Source organism: Sus scrofa, chromosome 9, assembly GCF_054392235.1.
Source record: "Sus scrofa isolate SSC_HxYL_T2T_F1_AM1 chromosome 9, Sscrofa_HxYL_maternal_Yorkshire_Landrace_v2.0, whole genome shotgun sequence".
NCBI lineage: Eukaryota > Metazoa > Chordata > Mammalia > Artiodactyla > Suidae > Sus > Sus scrofa.
Genome location: NC_139391.1, coordinates 88,237,890 through 88,259,412, shown reverse-complemented (window position 1 = coordinate 88,259,412; position 21,523 = coordinate 88,237,890). Strand labels below are relative to the sequence as shown.

General features: G+C 35.9%; 1 protein-coding gene across 11 annotated transcripts in view; it reads left to right on the top strand.

The window, feature by feature from the left end:
• The window catches only part of DGKB (diacylglycerol kinase beta), a 657,175-nt gene extending 636,008 nt beyond the window's left edge, over positions 1 to 21,167 (top strand). For 9 of the 11 annotated variants that reach the window (XM_084977158.1, XM_021102447.2, XM_084977155.1 and 6 more), the window contains one exon: positions 19,547 to 21,167. In XM_084977158.1, coding sequence (XP_084833284.1) covers positions 19,547 to 19,654 — 108 coding nt within the window. In that variant the 3' untranslated portion in view covers positions 19,655 to 21,167. The remainder of the gene's footprint in view (positions 1 to 19,546) is intronic. The other 2 variants (XR_014815900.1, XR_014815899.1) reach the window with 1 other exon arrangement.
• Positions 21,168 to 21,523: the final 356 nt, after the last annotated feature.

Genomic DNA, 21,523 nt, shown 5'->3' with positions numbered 1-21,523 from the left:
TTTTTTGTCTGATAATTCCAACACTTGATCATCTCAGGGATTGCATCATTGGCTATCTTTCCCCCTTGAGAGTTTTTTGAGATCTTCCTGGATCATCATATGTTGAAAGTTTTGGATTGTGTCCTGAATATTTTAACTATATCTGGATGTTATTTAATTCTCGTGAGGAATAATTTTTTTATTGTTGTCATTGTTGCTCTTTTAGCAGGTAATTGACCCAGTTAGGTTCAAGCCACAAATCCTGACCTGCTGCCTGTGAATCATAGTTCCAATATCAGTTCAATTTTCAAATTATTGTTAGATTTATCCTCCATGTACAAGATCCATAGGTTTATCTGGAACCTGGGTGTGGTCTACCCCCAACTCAATTCTCTCCATTGTCAGTATGCTTCTTAAGGTCAAATCTATTTCTTACGCTGTCCAGGGGTAAACTCTGAAGATCATATAACAACTTTAAGAGATAGTCTTTTTGAGGCCCTCTCCACTCCAGGATCTCCCTGATGTTTTTGAACTGCCAGGGCTGCTCTGGCTAGAAATCCAAACCTTTAGTTTCTCTGCACTACCACATGCTTCCTGATTTAGCATCTACCTCCAGGGCCTTAAGGAAAAGAAATAGAGAGAGAGAGAGAGAGAGAGAGAGAGAGAGAGAGAGAGAGAGAGAGAGAGAGAGAGAAAGTCAGCAGACATTTGCCCATGCTTTTGAGACTGTAGTTTCAGTGACAATAGAGAAGGGCTCTCCTTCACTGGAGTTGTAGCCCCCTGTCACCGCTATGGAATTGCCAGGGTACTGGGATGGGAGGGATTAGGGTGGAGTAGGGGTGAAATGACACAAGATACTTCTCTCACCCTCTCTCACCTCTCCCTACAAGTCCTTCATTGCCTACCCTTGAATCAAAAACAAGGCTTTTCTTGGAGCTCTCCACCTATACTTGGTGTTACAGTTCCAGGCTGGGAAATATGAAGGGGGAGAAAAAAACAGGAAGATCATCTCTGGCTCAGAGCGTTTCATGTTCTGGTTTCCTTCCCTTATCTACCTGCTATCATTTGCTTTGCAGCAATCCTCAGTTAGCTGTTCCATGCATCTGTGCAGGGTTTATAATTGCCTTCAGTGGGAGATTCAGGGTGGTGCCAGCTTACTTCTACTTGACTTGAAATGAAAACACCACCACTCTCCTTAGATTTTGTATATGGCCATTTGAGATTTGCCTGTGTAGTACCCGTCAGATTGATGTATTATTAGCCAGAAGTACTTATCTGCCAACTTACATATTTTACAGTATAGTCACCATTTACATGTCTTTTACAAAAATTCTAAATAAGTCTGAGAAGTGCCCTAAACCTCAAATCATAAATCTTATCCATTTTGAGAAAACTGCATTAATTTTTTCTATTTTTGTGTCCTACATTTAAGCAGTTGAGACCACATTTACCTTGTTGCTTGAGGGAAAATAATTGACCCAAAAAATCATTGATTTTTCTACTCACTTATAAAAATTAGGTTATGTTTTAGGTATTTCTCTAGGCAGTAATGGTGTGGATGACCATAGGAGATGTGTTTTTCTAGATTAGTTTGTATGCAGACATATTTAAGACTATTGCAAGTAAGTTATGTGATTGTATGGGAGCCTTTTAGACTGTGGAGATGAGGTTAGGTGACGGTTCAAAGTCATGAAGCAAAGGGTTATAAAAGTGGGGCTGTTCCCAATTTGTTTTTCTACTCCTAAAACCCATTAACCATTCAATAAGCTTATTTGCCCAAAGATATAAAGTTCAGAGAGGACAAAAATACAAGATCTCTGAAGCTTTCTGTAATGCACAGTAGTGGGTGAAAGAATGCAGGTATTAAATAGGCAAAGCCAGTCAATGAGACTTCTCTGGCAGCTCTAACCACAGCAAACCAAGCATGGAGCACTCAGGTTGAAAAGGAGTTAAGCTGGTTTAAGAAAGAGATTATTTTAATGGTGCTTTAAACCTACTTGTAAAGTTGAATACTATGGAAATCCTTTGTGTTTGGGAATACCATTTAAATGAGAATTTCACATAATATTACATTAGGAAATACAGTATCAGATGGATTGCTTATTTCCATAATTTATGTGTTTATATCTCTCTTGATTACTAAAGGTACGATAAACACTTTTAAAGGTAAATTATGTATAGAATGATGTCTCCTGTCAAGAGGCTAGTAAAGCCTAAATGTAAACAGTACATGAAAAGAATTATGAGAAAAAAGGGGAGAATCTGAGAAGTAGGAAAATAGCTAGAATTTGCTTATCTTTAATGGCAGGTGGATCTCTTTATGCCGACTACCTGGATTTAACCAATCACAGACCTGGGAACTGAAAACAGATTAGAAATTACAAATCTTTACCACTCTTTTATTATAGAATCTTAACTATTTTATTACAACTTCTGCATATCAGCCTTTTATTTGAAAGTTATTCTTGTTTTGTTTTTTTTTAATAATTTTTTTTATTTTCCCACTGTACAGCAAGGGGGTCAGGTTATCCTTACATGTATATGGTTTTAATGTTTTAGAAGTTATTTTGAGTAGGCTGGCCTCCACAACTGAAATAGTCCACTTCTCTAAGCACTTTAGTGGAAATTCATAGTAGTCCGAGGTTAAAATATTTTTCACTCCTTGAAGACAGTGTTTTATGGGACTTCCATAGGAGGGGAGACAGAAGCTGCGTAGGAATATTACTGTGCAAAATAACTATACGCCACTGGGTAGAAAACAGAAATAAAGGCCATTGCCCGGGGTCTTCTATTTGTTGTATCAGTGACCTCTGGATTTCAGAAAAGTACTTAATCTTGGAACTTTTTCCGTATTTCTAAAGCCAACTACCTGCAAAATCACAAGAGAGTACTGAAGGGTTGTTGAAAATTATTATGCATCGCATTTATCAACACTTCAAAACTATTAGTTATTTTGCAGTGTATATTAATTATCATTATATTTAATAATGCACCTGAAATTCCTTTTTCATTGTTTAGACTAACACCCTACAAGAAAAAAAATAGTTAAATCCATGTTATTTTATGCTGAAATAGTATTTGATGTATTTTTGAGATTTAGCCAGAGTGTTATAGAAAATTAGCAGTGACTTTTACTTTTTCCCTATGATCATTTAAAGATCAATCTTTAGTAATTATCTAAAAGGAAAATTATATTAAAAACCCATGCAGAATAAAGCAGTTCATGAAACGTGTAGGTTTACCTAACTCTTGAATCTCTCAAGACCTTTGCATTAAGTCAGTTAACTTTTAATGGTATTAACTGATAGTTAATGCACCAGGCTGATTTCCTGGACAATAGTCTTATTTTGAAAATTTAATAAGAATAATATTTTCTTATTAAAAGTTGCACACCTATTGTAAAATGACACTTGCTGCCTTGACAGACACCATTTTTAAAGCATCTTAAGCAACTCTAATGGCTTACTTTAGAGCAGGGAGAAAAGCAGGCAAGGTAGCATGTGTATTTTAGTGATTAAAGAAAAAGAGTAACCCATAAAATATCAGTAGGAAAATGGTTAACAGGTGAATATTTTCTTGATATGCCTAGATATTGCATTTTGACTAATATTTAAATACAAAATAAAGATAAATCTTAAGAAAATAACAGAGTTCCCATGTGGCTCAGCGGTTAATGAAATCAACTAGCATCCATGAGGACGCAGGTTCCATCCCTGGCCTCAAACACTGGGTTAAGGATCTGGTGTTGCCGTGAGCTGTGGTGTAGGTTGCAGACTCGGCTCAGATCCCACATTGCTTTGGCTCTGGCATAGGCTGTAGGCTGGTGGCTACAGCTCCAAATGGACGCCTATCCTGGGAACCTCTGTATGCTGAGGGTGCAGCCCTAAAAGACAAAAAAAAAAGAAGAAGAAGAAGAAGAAAATACCACCATTTGTTGTTTAATGAGTTACATCGTAATATTTTGAAGAAAGGAAATTAGCTAACAGTCTCCTGTCATCTTGAAACATTTAAATAAGCAGGTTGCTATTCTAATGGGTGAGTGGTAGTGAGACTCCAAAAGCAGTTAAATAAAACATAAAGGGAAAGCATCCTTTTACCTAAGACTTCATTGGTAAATACTCTTGCATAAATTTGCATTTCTAAACATTTTTCCCCCCAAAGACTGGCACATTAGTGTTTAGTAGCATTATTTTGTGTGTTCCTCTGTTACTTATGCATTAATTAGTTTTGTTTACCTGTGCATAATTTTTTCCTCATTTCACAACAGTTGTTGTTTTTGTAATTGACAATGCAATTTACTGCATGTGTGCTTTCTGGCCCCCAAACAAGAATGTTAAGGTGTAAAGCACCAATCTCTTCATCTCAGATTGTTTAAAAAAAAAAAAAAAGGATTGGTTGTGACTAATTTCCAATTAATTTGTGGTGGTTACAGAGAAGAAAACAATTGCACCTACTAATTAAAATTTAAAATATTCCAAAGTGTCATCTTTAGGTGTCTGTGGAATATATAATTTCCATTCTGGTTCATTGGTGGATCTGTAACACCCTTGAGCTTGACAGCTCTATTAATTTAAAGGCTCAGTAATACCTATTAGTACAAAACATGAAAAAAATACCATTAATCATTTATTTTAATATTGCAGCTCTGTCATTTTCTCAGTATGTTTTAAAATTATGATGACACTATACTGTGCACAAATCAACCTGGATGAAGGGGAAACAGATCACAGTATTTAGGAAAGATACTGAAGTACATTATTAGAGCTTAATTAATGCCAAACTGATTAGATTTGGTTGCATTTTGCACAAAAATATTTTAAAGAATTTTTTCTTATGATACTATATTTTAAAAGTTATCCCAAACAGGTTACATATACAATTAGACTTACCTTTTAATAGCTCTTTTCTGTACTTTAAGTATTATGATATAAACCCACATTGTTCTTTTATTTTCCATTTTGAAACCTGAATTAATCTACTAAGTTTCGATTTAGAAAAGTTCATTTCAGTTCTTTGATAGGAATGCCTAACCCACATTGGACATGATGTCCAAAAAACATGAAAGGTCAAAAAGTGAGATGAGAAATATACTAAGTATATGTAATACCTTATGCATTTATATTGAGGTTAAATTTCTAAAACTGGACTGTTAATCATGCTAAAGGTGGTCAAATTGTATGCATGTAATAGAATTTTTTGATTAGCTTTCAAGAGGACCAATAGTTGTTTAAATTTACATCTAGTTCAAAATTGAATATATTTCTCTAGAACGGGGAAAGTTAGTAGCCTCCTTGTTGATGAGCATCATTGTACTAATATGTAGATTTGATTTCTTTCTTTCCTTCCAGAGCAGGTAGAGGTTGCTCTTCTGGTGGACACTAACCATTGAATCACACAGCCTGAGCCTGACTTTTCTCCCACAATTACCTTGTGAGAAAACTAGCCCTTCATTTCTTCTGACTTTATGTATAAAAATTAGAAATTAAATTCTAAGCTTTTCCTCAAGAGGCAACTACTGTATTGTTGAAAGTTTTAAAGCATAAGACTTCTTAACTACTAAGAGAGCAAAGATCCAGTATTTCATAGAGATATTCCCAGGACAGTTTACCAATTTCAAGTAAAAATTTGAGTAAGGAGTTCCCGTCATGGCTTAGCGGAAACAAATCTGATTAGCATTCATGAGGACACAGGTTCCATCCCTGGCCTCGCTCAGTGGGTTAAGGATCCAGTGTTGCTGTGAGCTATAATGTAGGTTGCAGAGGCGGCTCAGATCCCGCATTGCTGTGGCTGTGGTGTAGGCCAGCAGCTACAGCTCTGATTTGGCCCTTAGCCTGGGTACCTCTCATGCCAAGGGCGCGGCCCTAAGGAAAAAAAAAAAATTGAGTTAAGAAAACTTAATAAAAATATACAAAATATGATGCAATAATTTACTGTTTTTATTTCCTTGAATATTCAGAACATAGTTGCACGTGTCTTATTTGAGACTTTAAAAAATTTTTTAATTTTAACATATTACAGGCATACCTTGGAGATCAGTTCCAGACCACTACAGTAAAACAAATATTACAATAAAATAAGTCACATGATTTTTTGGTTTCCCAGTGCCTATAAAAGTTATATTTACAGTATACTGTAGTCTATTAAGTGTACAATAGCATCATTTCTGAAAAACAATGTATGTGCCTAAATTTAAAAATATTTTCATACTAAAAAATGCTATTACCTGATCCTTTACTGAGACATAATCTTATTGTTGGTTGAGAATCTTGCCTCAGTGTTGCTGGTTGCTAACTGATCAGGGAGATAGTGACTGAAAGTTAGGGTGACTATGGCAATTTCTTAAAATTAAACAACAGTAAATTTTGCTGTTATCAATTGATTCTTCTTTTTAAGGTCAGTTACGCTATAACATGCAAGGCTACTTGATACCATTTTACCAACAAGAGAACTTCTTTCAGAATTGAGATCAGTCTTTCAAACCCTACAGTGCTTTATTAACTAAGTTTCTGTAATATTCTAAGCCCTTTTTTGTCATTACAACCATTGTCACAGAATCTTCATTTGGAGTAGATTCCATTCAAGAAACCACTCTCTTTGCTCATCCATAAGAAGCAGCTCCTCATCTGTGAAAGTTTTATCATGAGATTGCAGCAATTCAGTTATATCTTCAGGCTCTACTTACTAATTCTAGTCCTCTTGTTATTTTCACAACATCTGAAGTTGTTTCCTCCACTGAAGTCTTGAACCCCTCAAAGTCTACATGAGGTTTGATCAACAACTTCCAAATTCCTGTTAATGTTGATATTTTGACATTTTCCCATGAACCGTGAATGTTCTTAAAATAGCCTCTGGAATGATAATTCCTACCCAGGAGATTTTCAATTTACTTTGCTCAGATCCATCAGAGGAATCACTCTACTGGTGGCTATAGCCTTACACAATGTAGGTCTTAATAATAACACTTGAATATCAAAATTACTTCTTGATCTATGGGCTACAGAATGGATGTTATGTTAGCAGGACTGAAAACAATACGAATCTCATTGTACGTCTCTATCAGAGCTCTTAGGTGACCAAGTACATTGTCAATGAGAGTAATATTTTGAAAGGAATCTTTTTTCTGAGCAGTAGGTCTCAACACTAGATTTAAAATATTCAGTAAACCATGTTGTAAACAGATGTACTGTCATCAAGCTACATTGTTCCATTTAGAGAGCACAGGCAGAGTAGATTTGGTATAATTCTTAAGGGCCCTAGGATTTTAGGAATGGTAAGTGAGTATAGGCTTCAACTTAAAGTCATCAGCTGCATTAGCCCCTATTAAGAGAATCAGCCTATCTTTTGAAGCTTTGAGGCCAGGCATTGACTCCTCCTCTATAGCTATAAATATCCCAGATGGCATCTGCCTCCAATATAAGGCTGTTTTGTCTATATTGAAAGTATGTTGTTTAATGTTCCTAACTTCATTAATTATCTTAACTAAATCCTACTGCATAATTTGCTAGAGCTTCTACATCAGTGCTTGCTGCTTCTTCTTGGGCTTTAATGCTAAGGAGATGGTTTGTTTCCTTGAAGTTCATGAACCAGCCTTTACCAGCTTCACAGTTTTCTCCTGCAGCTTCCTCACCTTTCTTAGGCTCCATAGAATTGAAGAAAATAGGGTCTTACTCTGAATTAGACTTTCGCTTAATGGAATGTTATAGCTAGTTTAGTCACCTCTATATGTAAATAAAAATTAATAATACAACTATTTAATAAAACCCTGTCAAAAATATCAGTGATTTATTTTTTCATTCTTTCAACAAATTCTTACTGAATTCCTTCTTTATAGGTACTGGCTTTTTGTCCTAGAGTGTTATAATGGAGAGAAAAAACAAAACTAAGGCATGATCTCTGAACTCTTTTCAGGTATACATTACTCGAAGATTCCCATGTATATAAAGTTTCAATAATGAAGTAAGATCTGTTAATGAAAGGTTCACAGGACTGATACTGTGATACTGTGGTACCATGGTACTCCTGTCATATTAGAGGTTATTTTATCATAGAAGGATTTGACCTTCACAAAGGAGTTCTAGGAAGGCTGTCAAACTCAAAATAGATCTGAGAACTAAAGGATGAGGAGCATATATCTAGTCATAAGGGAAGGAAGAGTGTCTGATGCAGAAGGAACAACATGGGGTGTGAGGGAGCATGATGTTTACAAGGACATGAAAGAAGACATGATGGAAATATAATAGGAGGAAGGGGGTGTGGGGTAAGGCAGGTGATTCCATGGGAATCTGAGCTAAAGGACCTTCAAGCTCACAGGAAGGATTTTTAGCTTAATTTAGAGGTCATGTTGAACTAGAGAGTTTAAGTAAGATCATTAGATTTGCCTGGTGATAAGAACATTCTGGGTTGGGAATGGAATGGAAGGCAAAAAAAAAAAAAAAAAAAAAACAGATTTCTGCAGTTGCTCAGTCCTTAGAATGGATAGGGGGAAAAAATGTATATATATATATATATATATATATATATATATGTTATCATCACGTAATGGGGTGGCAGGTTTTTATGAGAAGCCTGTCAAAATGTTGACTGGATTACCATGAAATAGTTTAAAATTGAAGAGGAAGTCTGTCAGTCAGTCCTGTGATATGTCAAATAATGAAGGGTATAGCTGAGACTAGGAATTGGTTCATTAAAGAAGCTTCTCACAGTATGTCAGAATGGGCTTATTGATCTCCCTTGGTTTAAAAAACCCAGACTTTCCATGGGTTAGTAAATGTCCAGCATGGATTTTTTTCTAGTCTTTCCATTGGGTAGAACTGGAGCCTGGCATATGGCTGAAATCCTAACAGGTGCTCCTGGCCTCCTCAGAGGAAAGGCAGATGGCCATAAATGTCATCTCTCAATGTCACCCAAGGAATCCCAAAAACCTTGTCTCGGGGAGGAGTTAGCAAAATGTGTTTTCCACTGGACTAAGCATAATTGTGCTAAAATTATTAAGTAAAATGTATTAAGCACATAAATGACATGCATAGCCTCATTTGGTACTTGTATTGGTCTTTTTAAGTAGGTGTATGGTTATCCACATTTAGTCAATAGAGACTGAGGCTCAAAAATGTGAGATCCATTGGTCAGTGGCCAAGCTGGCACGCAAACCTTTGCCTCCTGTCTTGAATCCATGATCTTAACCTCTATGCTATGTGAAAAGACTACATAGGAAAGGGTATATGAAATATTGTTTGTTGAGAAGTAAAACCACAATTTGTAAATATTGTCAATATTCTCTGGTTGTAGTCAAAGAGGGGAATTTTTTGTTTTGTTTTGTTTTTATCGTTTTTGTTTTTTTTCTCCCATATGACCAAAGAGAGAGACCCTACAAAAAGAAAAATAGTTACTGGGTTAAAATTGTGGATATAATTTCTCTGTAAAGACATGGAAATAATAAAAACATTTTTTAAAATGTCATTGACCTTCCCTGGCAGCCAATTTACAACCATAAAATAAAGAGAGAACCAAATTTATATCTTGAATGAGATTTCAAATCCAGGTATGAATATTTCCCCTGCGATGTAGCCAAATAGCCCATCACTTTCAGGAAAAAGTTTCTCTTTTCTCATTACCCCACCTATTTAAAATTCTTTTGGGTTTAATCAGCGAGTAAACCTTTCAAACCCATTTTTTAAAAAGATTTTATTGTAAATCGTCACAATGATTTCTCTGAATTTGATGTTAGATCAAAGACTTTAACATTAAACTTGGAAATTACTATCATTCCAGAAAATAATGGCTGGAATCATAAAGAGGCTGGTACAGGGATTTTAGAAAATTGTTATGTTTCATTGCTTTGCTTTTTGGCAGTTATGGACCTGAAAAATTTAACATGCTCTTTATTCCCGCTGTCATATGGCTCAACTACATGCATGAATTCAAAATGGTTTCCATTATTGGAAGGAGACAATCTTATTCCAGAATCAAGTTAGGTAACTTCTAATGTTCCGGATAATTGCTAAATTAAGCTCTCCCCACAGATATTTTATGGAATTTTTTTTTTTTTTTTTTTTTTTTTTTGCTCTGAAAACCCCATTCATTTTTAAGGCAGCTGAATAAATCCAGTGATAATAAACTCTTAAAGAGATGAATCAGAGAAAGAATATGTTGGTTAGATACAGGGAGAATATTTTAAAAAGAAGATGCTCCCTGCTGAGGTACTGTCTAAGAAACAATATTATTAAGTCCACCCTAGTGCAAAGCAATAAAGAGCTAAACCTTTAAGCTAAATTTGATCGGTTGATATGTTACCAGAATTGGGAAAGCTAGTACATTTTCTAATTCAGATTTTCACAGAATGAATTCTGAATGGTGGCACTCAGTATAGCAAAAGACATGCCATGTGAGACTATTTCCACATATATCCATCATTTAGCTATTGACCCATCAAGTCATAATTTTAAATTAAAATTCCTTTCTGCCACCTTCTGCCTCATAATTCGAGATGTAATTTTCAGTATTTGACTGTAATTGCATCAGGAGTCAGCAAGTTATGGTCTGTAGGCCATATCTGCACAGCTACCTGTTTTTGCACAGCCAAAGAGTTAAGAATTATTTTTATATTTTAAATGGTTGAAAAAATCAAAAGAAGAATGGTATTTCATAATGTTGAAATTAGATGAAATTCACATTTAATTTTACTGGGACACAGTCACACCGATTTATTTATATGTAGTCTATGGATACTTTTTCTGCTGCAATAGCATAGTAAAGTTGTTACAAAGACCTCACAGACCACAAAACCTAAAATATTTGTCATCTAGCCCTTTATTGAAAATGCTTGTCAACCGCCACATTACATAAATGTTCTACAATATATCACTCTCAAATATGACTTCTGGATTTAGAATTAATATAAACAACTTAGTAGCTTACATCACTTATATGCAAACCATCGTGACAAATGGAGGCATGCCTAGGTACATGTAATTGGAAGACTTCTCCTACATTAATAGGAGTCGGCCACACTGAAGATTTTCTAGAAATGTTTGTATGATGGTACTTCTTTCTCGCTTTTCTCCTGCCTCCCTGGCTATTTCTACTCATATTCTTTCAGAATATATAATCTCCTGCTTCACTGTTACATGTCCATGTTCCCCAGTTACACAGTTTAATATTTGATATTTGCATTTGCTACACACATTTGTCCTTCACTAATCTCATCATCAATAGATGATGTTATTTATAGGATTGTAACACCCAAATCTGTCCCAAGACCTGTTCTCCCTTCTAAATACCAGACCTACAAATTCCAGAGACACTGAGTCTCTCCTCTGAGTGTCACACTCAACAGAGTTCACTAACTTCTGGTTCTTACTCCTGCCAAAAGCACACCCCTTTCTATAAAAAAGCATTACTGCACACATAGGAAACATCTAAAAGCATGGGCGCCATACTAGATTCTTTCCCTTTTCCAGTCGTCCACACCTCTGGTTATACCCTGCAGATTGTACCTCCTTGCTGTCTCTCAAATCTGCTGTTTGTTCGGTTTTCCACTGCCACAACTAAAATCCACTTTACCTCTTTTCTACATTATATTCATCGCCCATCTAATCTCCTTGTTTCTGTTTTGCCATGCAGCCCCCCGAGCTATGCTTCCAGAGAGATGTTGCTAAGGCTCAGTTATAATTAGTCCTGACCTTTCTCCATGATCTAAATGGCATTGTTTTGTGCTTCCATTGCACTCTGAGAATATCTTCTTAACAAAATGCATATCACATCCTACTGCTGTATATGTTGTTATCATTACACTGTCCTGCACCTCAACTGTGTTTTAAAACATGTCTGTTCAACTTGGAATCCCCACTACTAAGGCTGAAGCAAGCTGGTCCCTAGTAGATTATCAATAAAGCTAATTAAAGTTAAGTAGATCAGGTTATTTGGATCCACATTAATATTAGGTTTCAGCTATATGTTTTGGGGGGGCATATATGAAGGTGCTGAGCATTCAGTCTCTCAGTCACTCAGCAAATTCTTAATGACCCTACCCCTTAGAAAGAGAAGTGAAATGACATATAGACCAGGGCTTCTTGAATTTAAATATGCATATGAATCACCTGGCTGTCTTGTTAAGGCAGAATCTGATTCAACTCTGGGGTGGGACTGGGGAGTCTGCATTTCTAACAATGATGTCAGTTGTCCTGGATTGTGAACCAGAACCAAAACACTAGAGTGCAAGAGAGTTACCTGTAGGGGAATTTTTATTCTTACTGATTTTTTTAACACTTGTACAAAAGCATAATATATGCACATTGGAAAAAATAGAATGTACAGAGTTCCAGGAAAAGTAGCTAGCCTCTGTCCCATTATTTCTTTCTTTTTTTTTTTTTTTTTTCCCACTGTACAGCAAGGGGGTCAGGTTATCCTTACATGTATACATTGCAATTACAGTTTTTCCCCCACCCTTTCTTCTGTTGCAACATGAGTATCTAGACATAGTTCTCAATGCTATTCAGCAGGATCTCCTTGTAAATCTATTCTAAGTTGTGTCTGATAAGCCCAAGCTCCCGATCCCTCCCACTCCCTCCCCCTCCCATCAGGCAGCCACAAGTCTCTTCTCCAAGTCCATGATTTTCTGTCCCATTATTTCTGGATCACTAGGTCCCTCTTCGATTCTTTGGCTCTCTCTTCTGATCTTTTACTGCATGTCTTTAAACAATATGCTTTGCTATAATTTTTTGACCTATTAGTTTTAGGTATATTCAACTTACTTTATGCTATAGAAAAGTGATTTTTATTCCATTTAACTCTCTTACTAATAGTTAATATGTTCTGAGTGGTTTTTATGTGCCAAGTAACCTTCTTAGCATCTTGTGTGCATTGATCCTTTTAATCCTTATTAGAAACCAATGAAATAGACACTATACTAAAGTCTCTGTAGTACTGATGAGGGAAATGAATTATAGTCATTTGCCCAAAGTTGCCACATAGGAAGTGGTAGATCCACGCAGTCTGAATCTTAACCATTATGCTGTTCTACTTCTGGACCAATATATAATAATTTTATTTAAATCAATATAAGATATATAATGATGAGATAATGAAAATGTTGTCAACTCTAGAACCAAGTACTCACACACAATTACATTTTCTTTCCTTTAAAGATTTTAGAATATCTTTTTTTCTTTCTTGACAAAGTCTCATGATAGTAATTCTCCTTTTCTTAAAGCTCCACCATATCAACCCATCTGTTATCCCCACTCCTCTTCTTATGGCCAGAACCCTTCCCTGCAGGTTTCTTTCTAGATTCCTTGCAAATCTGTCCTCTTGAGTGGCAGTTGGATCTGCTGTTTGTTGTTGTTGTTGTTAATAATCTTAATTTTTAGAGCATTTTTAGGTTCACAGTAAAACTGAGGGGAAGATGCAGAGATTTCCCATATATCTCCAGCCCTCACACATACATAGCCCCCCACCAGCCACATCCTCCACCAGCATGGTATCTCTGATCCAATTGATGAACCTATGTTAACACATCTTAATCACCCAAATTCCATAGTTTACATTAGGGTGTATTCTCTGGGCTGGTTTCCATCACTATAACATAAAGAATATTTTCACTGCCCTAGAAATTCTCTGTGCTTTATCTGTTCATCACTCTACCCATTTCTTCTTTTTACTGTCTCCATAGTTTCACCTTTTCTAGAATGTCATATAATTGGAATCATATAGAATGTAGCCTTCTCAGATTGACTTCTTTCACTTAGTAATATGCATTTAGGTTTCCTCCATGTCTTTTCATGCCTTGACAGCTCTTTTCTTTTTAGCACTGAATAATATTCCTTTGTCCATATGAACTGCAGTTTGTTTACCATTCACCTATTGAAGGACCTCTTGGTTGCTTCCAAGTTTTGGCAATTGTGAAAAAAGCTGCTGTAGGGAGTTCCTATTGTGGCTCAGTGGTTAATGAACCTGACCAGTATCCAAGAGGACGTGGGTTCGATCCCTGACCTTGTTCAGTGGGTTAAGTATCCAGCATTGCTGTGACCTGTGATGTAGACCAGCGGTTGTAGTGCCAATTCATCCCCTACCTTAGGAACTTCTATATGCCACATATGCCACAGGTTCAGCCCTAAAAAACAAAAAAGAAAAAAAAAATGCTGTAAACATCTGTGTATAGGTTGTCTGCAGACGTTAAGTTTTCAGGTTTTTTGAATAAATACAAAGAATCTACGTGCTGGATCATATGATGAATGTGTTTATTTTTGTAAGAAACCTCCAAAGTTATTTCCATTTTGCATTCCAAGCAACTATGTATGGGAGTTCCTGTTGCTCCACATCCTCCCTGGGGTGTTTGGTGTTGTCACTGTGACCCCTGCTTTTTGAATCTCTTTCTTAGCTCACCCATTTGTTTCACTGGAGAACACCCTTAAATATGTTTTAAAGGGCATATAACAGGAAAATTTTCTAGATCCTGTTATTACTGAAATGTCTTCATTTCACCCTTGTATTAAATCAATACATTGACTAAGTATAGAATTCTAAAATTAGCTTTTCCTCTGGGATTTGAAGGTGTTTCTCCATTTCATCTAGCACTAATGCTTTCGAGAAGCCTGATGCCATGCTGATTTTTACTTTTCTGTAAGTGACCTGTTTGTCCTCTCAGAGAGCATTTAAAATCTCCAAAATAATGTGTGATTTGAGCTGGGCAGGACAGGAATCAAAGTTTGACTGGCAGAAAAGAGGGAAGATTCTCTAGAACACTAACTGGCACAGAGGTGCATAGGTGGAAATTAACAAGGAGCACTTAGGAGATTTGAGAGTCAGCTTTCAGATCCAACTCTTGCACTTACCAACTGGAGAGGTGTAATACTGGTTACATAACCTGTCAAGTTTTTGTCCCTATTGTAAAATATGGATGTTGTCACCTACCTCCCAAAGTTGTTGGAAAGATAAAAGTAGATAATACATGATTAAAATCATGGGGAAAAAAGTATTCTTTTGATATAAGGTAGGAGAGTTCCATGAAGAGAAAAATAGACCTACCTTTGTTCTAATCTTATCAAAATGCTTTGACAAGCCCTTGTGTGGGTGGATGTGGCACCCACAGGCTGGGTGTTAAGTATGGTGTTCAGGTAGCATTGAGTAAGAGAAGCACTACTCTTCATAAAAAAAGAGTAGTGGAAATATTCAATACTGATGGACAAGGACTAAGAAAGAAAATATCAATGAGTTGGGTCAAATACTACCTGGAGAATGAGTCCAAGAAGACTCTCTTCTTTTCCTTGATTTAAGTTGGATGAAGGAAAGCCTTTGGAGAGAACACAAAAACTGGTGGGACTAAACACTATTCACTGTGTGCTATCAGATATAAACCCCTCTTCTATTCCATTTATGAAATCATTCTTCAATTCTGTGCACTTCAGTAGTATTAACTTTTATGGGAGTTGACTTTTTTCAAGAGCAACTCAAACAGATGGATGAAATAGGTAGCTTCTGAATAATGGGTATAAAGCACTTAGCATAATACTTGGTGCACAACAAAAGCCAAATCTTGTTACTTTTTTTTCTTGTTAATATTACAATAAGAGGTACAGCTGTCATTCCATGCAACCCTGGAAGTGTCATAGAAACAAGAAAACTGCCTTGTGATCCTTGATCTGGTCTCTATGTATGCATCTTTCATATTGAATAATTATAAAACTGAAAGTGAAATCAACTTTGTTGTTTATATTTTTAGATGTTCCCAATCTTAACCTGCAATAGGAAGATAAAAGTAGAAAGAGCCCTGGAACTTTTGCTGCTGTTGCTTTTCAGGGGAGTAGAGGTTAAATAGAAATGAAAAGTTTTTATAGAAGGACACCATCCTAATTCTGACAGTATTTATCTTGCATTCTCAGCAATGTCCTTCTACCTTTGTGCAGCTATTCCAACTTTAGGAGTCCCATCACCATTGCCTATGGTTGCCCACAATTCTCTCTCAATTACAATATCAGATTCTCTTCCAAACTAAACAGTCAAAATCAGGTTGTGAAATGCCTTTCCCATAGCTTGTGCTCAGTAAATACTTTGATATATTTAGAAACAACCAAGAAGTAACTACCTGACTCTTATAAGAGATGAACACACTTGGAGTCCCCTTCATGGATCAGCAATTAACAAACATGCATGACTGGGATCCATGAAGATGTGGGTTCCATCCCTGGCCCTCCTCGGTGGGTTGAGGATTCGGCGTTGCCATGAGCTGTGGTGTAGGTCACAGACACGTTTCCAATCCTGAGTTGCTGCAGCTGTGATGTAGGCCAGCAGCTATAGCTCAGATTCGACCCGTAGCCTGGGAACCTCGTATGCCATGGGTGCAGCCCTAAAAAGTTAAAAAAAAAAAAAAAAAAAAAGGAAAGAAAGAAAGAAATGAACACACTCAAAGAGAGCCTAATGTTTGGTTCATGTTTTCAGAGTGCTGAAACATCTTTCAAGGGATAAAATTTGCTCCTTATGCAGTATTGTTGTTCTAATAGATAACAGGTTCTCAATAATAATAACAACACAAAGAGTGTGGAGGGTTTTTTTTTTGGGGGGGTTAGGGTCTTTTTTTGTCTTTTTGCCTTTTCTAGGGCTGCCTACGCGGCATATGGAGGTTCCCAGGTTAGGGGTCTAATCGGAGCCATAGCCACCAGCCTATGCCAGAGCCACAGCAACGCGGGATCCGAGCCGCATCTGCAACCTACACCATAGGTCACAGCAATGCTGGATCCTTAACCCACTGAGCAAGGCTAGGGATCAAACCCAAAACGTCATGGTTCCTAGTCGGATTCGTTAACCACTGCGCCATGACGGGAACTCCAGAGTGTGGAGTTTAAAACAGGCATCTGAGTCATTATCCCATGCTAATGAGGCCCCCCTTACCGAACATCCCCCCCCAACACACGCACACACACAAGCCATCTGAACCTGTTAAGTTTCTACAGCTTTCTGAAGCCAACATGTGGACTTTCTGTGACTATCATATCAAGAGTTCACGTGGACTGGAATTATTCTCATCCTTAAAGGAGTAGTTTTTGCTTCTGTTCAAATATGTGAACACCTGTAATTATCAGACAAAGTAACATATGCAAAGAGCCCGGATACACAGTAGACATTTCATGACTGTGAGTTTCCTCCATGTTATCCCCCTTGAGAGGAAAACAGTTGTTTCTCAGCTTTATAAAAAACAGACAAAAAGGATGTAGATTTCATCTTTTCCATAATTAACGTTACATTAAAGAAAGAGTTGTGTACTTTGACCAAGAGGAAAAAAATAGGATGGGCCCTTATCCTACATAAAAACTGTAAGCTACGACTTCACTTTAGTCAATAGCACGAATGAAAGGTCCCACTCTGTCAAGAGCACTAAACGAGACACTGTGCTACTTTTCAAAGGAATAAGAACATGTAATTTCTTTCAAAGGGATTGCTAATAAAAAGATAGCTATGATAAAACAAAAATCCAAATAGCTAAAAATACAAAGGGCAAACAAAATCTCATCCACAATGAAATGGGGAATTTTGCCTATGCTTTGTCATGAATTGATGCTAGTCTTTTGTAAGTGACTAGAATGATGTATTTCTTCCAAGGTCTTAATGACAATAATAGTACCATGCCCTCTAAAAGATTTAGTCCAGCAACTGTAAATCAGAAATCTGTACTTTCTTACCTTAGCTACTGATGTTTTGTTTGAACCTAAAGTTAATATATAAGTGGTATGTGTTAACTGAATCCTCAAGTACTCATTTAAAAACGGCATTTTTATATAAATAGATTCATTTTTATTTTCAGCACTAAAAAATAGTCATTTTCTGCTTAGCTTCCTATTTCAGCATCTATAGCACTATTGAACAAGCTTATTAAATTTATCTTTCTGGACTAACTTACTGAGGGCAGAGATTGTGCTTGTCTATTAAAGGTTCCTTATACATTGTCTAAAGTACAGTAGGGGCTCAGTACATTTTGTGGAATGAATAAGTGAATGAATGATGGTGTATTATTTAGAGGAGTATAAATGTCAATGGCATAAGGTAGAGTGTAATCTAAAAGTGAATTGTTAAGAGAGAAAATCTGGTAGAGATCTCTCTCACTCCATGTGGATGGTTCCACTCTGGCATCTTAACTGTCTGGCTGTTAGTTCCTCAGTTCGTAAGATAACAAAAATAAAATAAAATCAGATATCCGGAGAGTTTGGGGCTGGTTTTAGCCTGGGCTTTTACAGATAAAATTTATTTTTACGGTATGAAGAAGAACATTGAATCTCCCCAGAATAACCTGATTCCACCAAAGTTAAATAAAATTGTTCATTTATCCAGGTTTTTGACATACTTCTGTCTTTCTAGACTGTAAGGTAAATCGCCATTTCCCAAAAGCCCCAGTGCTGACTTTAATGATCCTGTCCACGTGACATACTTTTTTTTTTTTTGTTTCATTGCTATTAGTGAATGACAAGTGAAGGATATTCATTTTAACTTGAAAATGTCAGCTATGCACTTTAAGAGATATATTTTTGCAGCTTTTAATGAGGTGGTGTTTCTTTTTGAAAGAAGTACTCATCTCTGATGCGGGTGCCGTGCAGGTTGACAACCGATATTTAATAAGCGATGGTTCTTGTATTAGTCGCAGTTCTCTAAAGAAAATGTCTCAGATTGCTTTTGAAAAACTCTTAGCGTCACTAGCCCAAAGGCAAGATGTGACCTTTTTATTACATAATGAGAATCATTTATTATCTTACAATGTATCTTAAAGTCACAGACAAAATGCCACTTTGATAATTGCTTTCAATTAGCTTTGAGCATAGCATATATTCATAAAATGTCTTCTCTAATTTAGACTTGAATTAGAGAAAATTGCAGACATAATCTACTTTAAGGTTGTCTCATTTAAGGTGATTCGTAGTTTTATTTCAAAGAAATCAAAATGAGTAGTTTTAGAACAGTCTCTCAAAGTGTTTTAAGCAGGCTTTTCAATATTTGATTCCTTTCTATTACCAATTAATTAACAAATTAGAAAGCTAGTTCATCATTTCTGACCTTTTATGCACGTTAACTTTTGACTTTCATTCTTAATGATTGTTTTGAAATTAAGCCTTGCAGTTCGTGTTGAAAGAGAGAAACAATCTGATTAGCAGGGTAAATAAGGCTGGCCTTGATAGCAAGTACATCTTGATGTTAGGCTATAACTGGGATTCTGAATACTATAATGGTGCACTATTTCCTGTCTTAAATAAATAATACATAACTTATGGTTAATAAATTACACTAGATAATCATGCGGCATGAACAAGGAATTTGGGGGTGTTATTACAAGTGAGGTTAGAGGTAACGCGATACTTAAAATGTAATTTCAATTAAATTTCATTTCTTGTTAGCACCCTGAGCATCGGAATATGGTTTAAATGCGTACTCTTATCTTCCTTAAAAATATTTTTAAAATAATAGAAACTCTAGAACTATGATTTATACTTGTGTTTCGGTTACTCGTGGGATATTATTAACCTTAACAGATTCTCAAAAGTTGGTATCTGGAACTATTTCTACCCTCTTTCTCTTTTTTTTTTTTCCCTAGATAAAAATTATACACAAGAATCAAGCCCCAATGCTGATGGGCCCTCCTCCAAAAACGGGGTTGTTCTGCTCTCTCGTCAAAAGAACAAGAAACCGAAGCAAGGAATAATCCTGTATCATTTCATTCTTAGAGATCTAATTAGCATAATTGGGCCATGGAACACTTATGCTGGAAATCTTTCAACTATTTCAAGTCTTCTGCTCATGCAAAATCATGGAATTGGTTTAACAGTTTTTGTTACCAAGCTAATGTAAAATCCAGCTATAAGAAAATTTATTGTCTCAGTCTTCAATAGGCATCTCTGCATGAAGAAAGCAGAAGTTTACATGAAGTGATACTGCATATTTTTGTTGCATGCATTCCCATAGATTTTTATGTTCCCTACCCATTATTTCCCCAACTTACATTTACTAACCTGTAAGAAAAATCTGTACAACATAAAAAAAAGGAAATACCATGGGAAATGTGATTCCCATTATTAATAAGCACTAATTAATAATGCTACAATGATCATAAATACGGATTGCTACACTTTTCCCACTTAGAATCGAACAATATATCAATGATCTCTGACCTTTGACTTGAGGAGAAACTTGTAATTGAAAGATTTTATTAAATAGTTGTCTACTTGCTGTATCTAAATAGTTTTTCTTCAACATCTTAATGCTTCTGAGTGGAATTTAAAATATCAGGTATAAAGTTTCTTGTGATAAAAAATAGGAAGTGGTTTTTATTTTGTTTAGTTCTGTTTTTAATTCCAGACATAAGTGAAAACATGTTACTTGGCAGCAAAGTGTGTTAATATGGCAAGCCTTATTCCTTCCTGCATGTGAATCTAGAAAAAAATTCTTAATCACAACAGTAACCAAATAGATGTTTGAAACTATGTGCCTAACAAACTGTGTTTCCCACCAAAGATTCAGAAAAAAAAAAAAAAAAAGATGCTTGAGAGAAATGGGCTAATGCGTAATTAAGTAAGCATTGTGGAGAAAATTTATGGTTTTCATGATTAATTTGGGGGATGACTAAAACTCTGGAAGAGAATGAATTACACATTAACTATTAATTAAAATTCCTACCTTTCGCAGACAATAAGCCATACAACACAATCCAAGCTCAATAGCTGATTTCTTCCTTTTTTGGTTATTAATAAATATGTGTGTGATTTTTAACAGATCAGTTAAATACACTTGAGAAAGTAAATGATTGTATCAGTTCCGTTCTAGTATAAATTGATACCTGTAATAATATGGAGCGCACTGAAGCCAATCATGCATGTAATTAGTGCCCTCTCCCTCACCTACTCCACTACCCACTCTGTGACATTTCAAATATTTATTTGGAAATAATGGCCTGGATTGTTAAGTTTTTCATGACATAATTAGTTTCTCTGATTGTTTGAAGAAATCATTGAATAGTATTTTTTAAATGTTTCATTAAGCCTATGATGTGAAATGAAATGCTATTCTGGGCAGTCTTGATATTGTTCATTCATAATGACCTGCATCTCATCATTGCATGTTTTATGTTTTCAGACATGCCATAAGGAAAACGAGTGCTTGAAATGCATGATTTATTAGTTTATCTCTCCACTCTGCATTAAACTACTCATGATTTATCAGTTCTATTTTTCTATTGATTCATTTATCTTTGAATAACAAATAGCATTTAGTGATTCTGTTGAACATAATCCTGTGCATGGATTTATGGATTTCCAGTGAAGTCGCTATAATTTTAGTTCTTTGATTTGTAAACTCAGCTCACTGTGGTTATATCAAATAGCTACTCTCAAGCAGTGTGCTATAATGGAAGATTATGTATAAAGCGTATTTTTTTAGTGTTCCAGGAACATCGGATGGTAAATATCAATCAACAATAAGTTTAATTGCTTTGAAAATAAAAGCTTTTGAATAAATTAGGACATAATTTAGCATTCTCGGGAAAATTATCATTACAATTGCAAATGTAGCACAGCAA